Source organism: Bubalus bubalis, chromosome 11, assembly GCF_019923935.1.
Source record: "Bubalus bubalis isolate 160015118507 breed Murrah chromosome 11, NDDB_SH_1, whole genome shotgun sequence".
NCBI classification, from domain to species: Eukaryota; Metazoa; Chordata; class Mammalia; order Artiodactyla; family Bovidae; genus Bubalus; species Bubalus bubalis.
Genome location: NC_059167.1, coordinates 69469887 through 69476197, shown reverse-complemented (window position 1 = coordinate 69476197; position 6311 = coordinate 69469887). Strand labels below are relative to the sequence as shown.

Below are 6311 nucleotides of genomic sequence, written 5' to 3'. Positions count from 1 at the left end.
ATTTGGGAAATGAAGGGAGGAGGGAACTACTTTCCTGAAACTTGCTATGCTGCACACGACTTCGAGTTGCAGTGATTCGTCCGGAGGTCGCAGCTTTTAGTTCTCCTACCTACACGCCCTCTCAGTCCGGGCACCCCGCGCGGCAACCCCGCCCCGTACCCGCTCTGGCCCTCCGGGAAGCCGGCGGCCTGCAGAAATCGCCAGGGACTACTTCGCCTCCTTCTCCCGCGGGCGCCCCCGGTTCGGGCAGCGGCGGCGGCGGAAGGAGCGGGCGGCGTGAGCGCTTCCGCCGCCCCCCTCGCGGCTCCCCTCTGGCGAGCGTGAGGAGCTGGCCCGCGGAGCTGCTGGTGGGCACCGTCTGGTGGGGCATCCGCGGCGGGTCTCCTCGCTCTGCCGCCTCTTCTCGGGACCCTGCCCCTCGGGCGTGCCGCTCTTCTCCGACCCGGGTGAGGGCGATAGGTTCGCTCGACCCTGCCTCACACGCGCCCCGCCGCCCCCTCCTCCCTCTTCTGGAGTCGTCCCGGCCGGAGCGTGTCTGGAGGAATCCGCCGCCGTGAGGCCCCTCGCCCGCTTCTGCTCGTCCGGAAGGACCGGCCCGATCGCCGCCCGGGGCTGAGCGGGCAGCCGGCGGCGAGGCGGGAGATGGTGGGGTGGGCTCCGGCAGGACCGCGTCGCCGCCGCCCGGAGCCTGGCCTCGGCACCCCCCCGCCGGCCCCCACCAAGCGGATCCTTGCTTCCTCCTCGCCGCATCCCTGAGGGAAGCGCCGCCTCTGCTCCTGGGTTCTCAATCCTCCTGCCTGCTCCTTCCTGGCCGGACCCCGCCGCGCTCCACCCGTGGCCCGAGGAGCCGGTCTCCAGTCCACCTTCGCAGCCCCCCCTTCCTTTTCTGCTTGGCTCCCACCCTCCCCGGCCTCCTCGGATCCTTTGGCTGGACGCTGAGGCGGGGGAAGAGGCTGGGGTCGCCACGGTGGAGGTTGTCGCCGCCACCCCCCTGCGGGGGTGGCCGGGGTTCCCGGCTGGGGGGGCACCATTCCGGGTGAGGCATCCACCATGGTGAGGCCCCTGAGCCGCTGCCCCCGCGCCCCCCCGGCCGCCGCTGCCTCCTGCCCCTCAGTGCTGCTGCTGCTCCTCTGCCTGCTGTTGCTCCTCCATCTCCAGATCGGATCGCGGTGAGGGAAAGATGAGCGAGGAGACGGCGACTTCTGACAACGAGTAAGCACCTCACTGATTTTGATTACTAACCGCCCCCACCGCCCCATTTTCCCTCGACGCCTCCCCAGACCTCCTCGGGGACTTGGGTGCTTGCAACCGTGGAGAGTTCGAGTGCATCTTGTTCTAGAGAAAACATTTGATTTCTTGAGCCATTTTATTTAATGGCAGGAACCCCGGACCCCCACCCCCAGCATTTAGTTGCTTTCTTCTGGGAGAAGGTATTGAATTTGGCCTGGGATGGCAATTGTTTGTCCATGAGATGGAATAATATGGTTGGATGGAGGAGGGGTAGCAATTATCCCACCCAGTGACTGGAAGACCTCTGGCCTGTCCTTTTTCACTTTAGCACACCAATCAACATACCTTAAATATCCATTTTGCCTCCTTTATAGCTGTTTCACTTGGAAATTAATGTGTGGGAGCACCTCCTGCATCAAACTGCACTTGAATCTTAATTCGATGAGTCAGTGCTTCTTAAATACCGGTTGAGCCTCCCCCCGCCCCTCACCCTTTTTAAACTTATGACCTGTAAAATTTTTGTAAAAAATGGAGCTAGGGAAGCATTTTTATAATTTCTGTAGCTTTGGGGACACCTGGAGTGTGGGCGATGTTGAACTATTCTATTTTGCTTTTGCGAACGCTGGACTTGTCTTTATGAGGAGCATAGGAAAATTTTGAAATCTAAATTTTATCTTTCAGCTACATTGAAACACCGTTCACGTCGATTTAACAGTGTTTACATTGCTGAACACGTTGATGACTTCATTCATTAACTTGTAGAACATCTCAGCTTAAGTTTTTGTTTATTTGGGCTGTCCTTATGTTTTCCAAGCAAAATACTTTGCCTTTTAAATATTTTGCTGTAACATAACAGCTGCCTGGAGGAATAATGAGGCTGCAACAGTTTTCTGTTGAGACGGAATTTAATTCCATGAGAATATTAGTGTCCGTTTTCTTGTTATTAAATTCAAGTTTTGTTTCTCTTCGGAGGGTTGGAAAGAGTTAAGTGAGTTAGGACTAGTCCTAGGACGCATTCCTTTAAGTAAAGAGCATTCCTCGAGTCAGACCTTTCTGAGAGCTTTAAAGTCCAAAGCCTAGGCTTGTTTAACATAAAAGAGCTTGAGAAATGCAGAGCAGCGTCCCCCCACCCCCCACCCACAACACACTCTTGAAGAGCGGGCTGTGGGAGAAGGTGGATTGCTGCAGTGTCAGTGCAGTCGAGAAGCAGAAGTGGCCGCCATGTTCTCTCTCTTTTTGTGAATCGCCCTCATTTGCATAGCACACTTTTCATTCATAAAAAAATAATTAAACATCCATCACCTTGGACATCTTGAAAGGATTTCCCAGGAAGAAATTTGAGGCTCAACTGCCAGTCTTCATGTCAAGTTTTGAGTTCAGAAAGTAAGGAGAAATCGAAGTTATAGGTTAAATTCAAAAATATACGCCCACACAAACAACTACCCCTGTTCTCAGAATGTTGACACAGTTATGTGGGAAATATCAGTTCGGGGAGGTGCTGGGATCACGTGATCGCCTCCATTCATAAAATACCTGGCTGGCCATTCACAGTGCTGTACACTGTCTCACAGCCTTCCGCAGATTAGACCTACTTTGAGAGAGATCAAGAAGTATCTCAGATAACGCCTTAGTTAAGAGAAAAACTGCTAAAACCCGTGAACAGAATGACGGTCCTTTTTGCTGATACCTTCTTTTAAGAAAGTAGCCTGGATCAAAATGTCAGGTTCTATTTTGGGGATGGGGGAAGACTAATTACCGTATTTAAAGTAAAATATTGAATACCTCCTTTTATGGATGCAGCTGATAGAAACGCTAATATGGAAATGTGAATTGACACACTTGTAAAACACAGTTTTTAAGGGGACTCTTATAATACTTACCATGGACAAATTGAGAGTACAAGTTTTTTGTTGTAGTGATTACCAGTGAATGATAACTGCTTTTGCACTAAAAATGAATGTAAATATTCCCGGTGATTTAGTCTCAGAGATTTTGATATTCGAAGCATCTAATGACAATATTTGTTAATGGTAAAATTGCCTTTAAAATAATTAATGTACTTAGTATGGGACAATTTGGAAATTATCTCATTCAGACTTAAGAATTATGTTTTCACTAATTTATCCTGGTTTGTTATTAAATTTTTTCCTGCTAGGGGCTTTGTTATGTTAATTTTGATAGGTCGAGAATAGTGTGTTTTAACATACCATTTTTGCCATGAGATGTTAACTCTTCGTGGGGACAAACTCTTGTGGGTTTTACTTTTTTTTGTTTTAGAAAGTGATGTGTTCGTCTGATAATCAGTTTATTAGAGCCTGCATTGTTAGTACAGTAGGTAAATCAGAAAGAGTGAACTTCTTTGGAATGTAGACTTTATCCTGATAATTTAGGTACTTGCTCTTTATAATGTTTTCAAGTGGAAATTTAATATTTACAATTACATGTATTAGGAAGAAACAGATGTTATGGTAGATGCCCTTAAAGCCTTAGCATAGTTTAAAATTGCCCTAATATATGGTTTTTATTGGAGCCTTATGTATATTTTTTCCTTTTTCTTTTCTCTCTTTTTTAAAAATCCATAATCAATAGGTAATTAGAGACTGTTCTTAACACTTGTATGTTTTTCACCTGATTTTGACTTTTAAAAAGAGTGCAGATTACCAGTGTCTTAGAAAACCATTAACCTTTTCTAGATAGTCATTGTGGTAAAATCAAGTAAGGCCTTTAGAGGCCTCATTTTGAAACCTTCTAGTACATGCTTATTTGAAATTAGAGTTATGTGTAGAGAGAGAAATAAATAGTTCTCAGAGGTTGATTGTGGGTATATATTTAATCAAGTAAGTAATATATTTAAACTAAGTAAGTAATTCTGTAAGCCTGTAACACTTCGTCTTACACAATGCCACACTTGGGGAGGGTTGGTGAAAGTCTGCTTTTCTTCTCCAGCCTTCAGTAGGAACTGTAACTGCGTTAAAAGTGTTATTAAAAACAACAAAAAATCCTCCATGCAAGAGTGATAGTTTATTTCAAATGATGCACAAACTGGTCTTTAAAGTGAATAAGTAATGTATTTGCATTTCTGCCATTCACATAACAGTATTTAAACATTTGATATGTAGTCAAACTCTCCATGAATCATGTTCATTTATCTGGTTTTTACTATGTGCCAAGAGTAAAAATCTGTGATAAATGCTTTACACATGTATTATGTAATTTATGTATACACATGTAGTTTCAGCAGAGTAGAGTTGCATAGTAGGGTACTGTCATACCTTAATATATATGAATATTTTCTGTTATCATTAAATAGTTCCTAAAACATAATTTTTAACACCTACATTATAGTCAGTGTATACCATATTTTAATTGATCTACTATTTTTCTGTTATTTCTGAACAGTGCTGCCTTTGATCCTAAGTTGTGTCTTCATCCAAATTTATACCTTTTTCTCCTTGAAATAGTTTAGAGATTGAATAAAATATGCAAATTTTAAGTTGTCCTACTCTTTCTGCTAAATTGCTCTCTAGAAAAGAAGACTCAACATGTGAGAGTGCTTATGCCTTGAAATGTCTGTCCAATTCTCTTTGAAAAAAATTTTTGCCCACTTTGAAGGTGGAAATGAGATTGTATTCCTATTTTTTAATTGTCTGGATAATAAAATTGATTTTTTAGAAAACAGAAAACTTGTTAGTTGGTTGTGGAGCAATTGCACTGTTTTTAAATATAAAGAGGATTAAAATGATCATATAAAAGGCATTAATAATTTATGTAACTCTCACCAGCTTTTATGCAGGGCTTCCCTGGTGGCTCAGATGGTAAAGAATCTGCCTGCAATGTGAGAGACCCAGATTCCATCCCTGGGTTGGAAAGATCCTCTGGAGAAAGGCATGGCAACCCACTTCAGTATTCTTGCCTGGAGAATTACATGAATGGAGGAGCCTGGTGGGCTGCTATCTGGGGTCACAAAGAGTCAGACACCACTATAATGTAAAGAACATTGGTCTTGGACTTGGGAGTTGAGTTTCTGTCCTAACTGTACCTAATTTATTCTCTGATTCTGGGCAAGTGACAGCCTTTGGGGCCCTCAGTTTGCTAACTTGTAAATCAAGGAATTTGAACTAATCATCATCATGGGCTCTTCTTGTTCTAAATTATCCTAAAGTAATACAGAGATAGACACACTGTAAGTCATTAGACTTACAGTCTAATGTATTAGACTGCTGCTGCTGTGAAGTCGCTTCAGTCGTGTCCGACTCTGTGCGACCCCATAGACGGCAGCCCACCAGGCTCTGCCGTCCCTGGGATTCTCCAGGCAAGAACACTGGAGTGGGCTGCATTTCCTTCTCCAATGCATGAAAGTGAAAAGTGAAAGGGAAGTCGCTCAGTCGTGTCTGACTCTTAGCGACCCCATGGACTGCAGCCCACCAGACTTCTCCATCCATGGGATTTTCCAGGCAAGAGTACTGGAGTGGGGTGCCATTGCCTTCTCCATGTATTAGACTACATAGGCTACATGTATTAGACTACATAGGCTAATACATGGTAACATATGTGTTTGTTAATTGGTCAGTTTTATTATATTGTTGATTTTGATATGTTTAAGGAAATGAAAAACTTCCAGTAGATCTCATAGGATGATGAAGTAGAAGCATGAATTTTGAAGAACCAAGATACATTTGGAAACAGTTGGTGCATTCCTAATCTCTAAAGGCTTCCTCATTTTGAGCTTAATTTAATAACCCTGTGTCTTTGATAATATTAATCACAGATGGAAAACTTTTATTTTTTTAAATAAATATGGTCTTTAGATGAATAAGTGAACAAAAGGCTTTTGGGGTAGATCTTAAGAGGAATGTATTAAGATACCAGCTCTCATGCTTTACTTACTGGCCTAGAAGTGTCAAAAGTCAGTCTTTTCATTTGGTTATTCACACAAATGTTAATCTAACACTAGAGGATAATTTCACATTTATTCAGTGTAAGAAATTAACTCAGATAATGAATTGTTTCGTTCTTTTAAGTTTAACTTGCTGTTTATTGCAAGTTTTGTGTGATAGTGGCATCTCATTTTAGAGTCTAGA

At 43.8% G+C, this 6311-nt stretch overlaps 1 protein-coding gene across 1 annotated transcript in view; it reads left to right on the top strand.

Annotated features, from left to right (window-relative positions):
- Positions 1 to 413: 413 nt before the first annotated feature.
- The window catches only part of SPRED1 (sprouty related EVH1 domain containing 1), a 123149-nt gene continuing 117251 nt past the window's right edge, over positions 414 to 6311 (top strand). Inside the window, exon 1 of the mRNA XM_006073014.4 lies at positions 414 to 1212. Within this exon, the coding sequence (XP_006073076.2) occupies positions 1181 to 1212 (32 nt within the window). The 5' untranslated portion in view covers positions 414 to 1180. The remainder of the gene's footprint in view (positions 1213 to 6311) is intronic.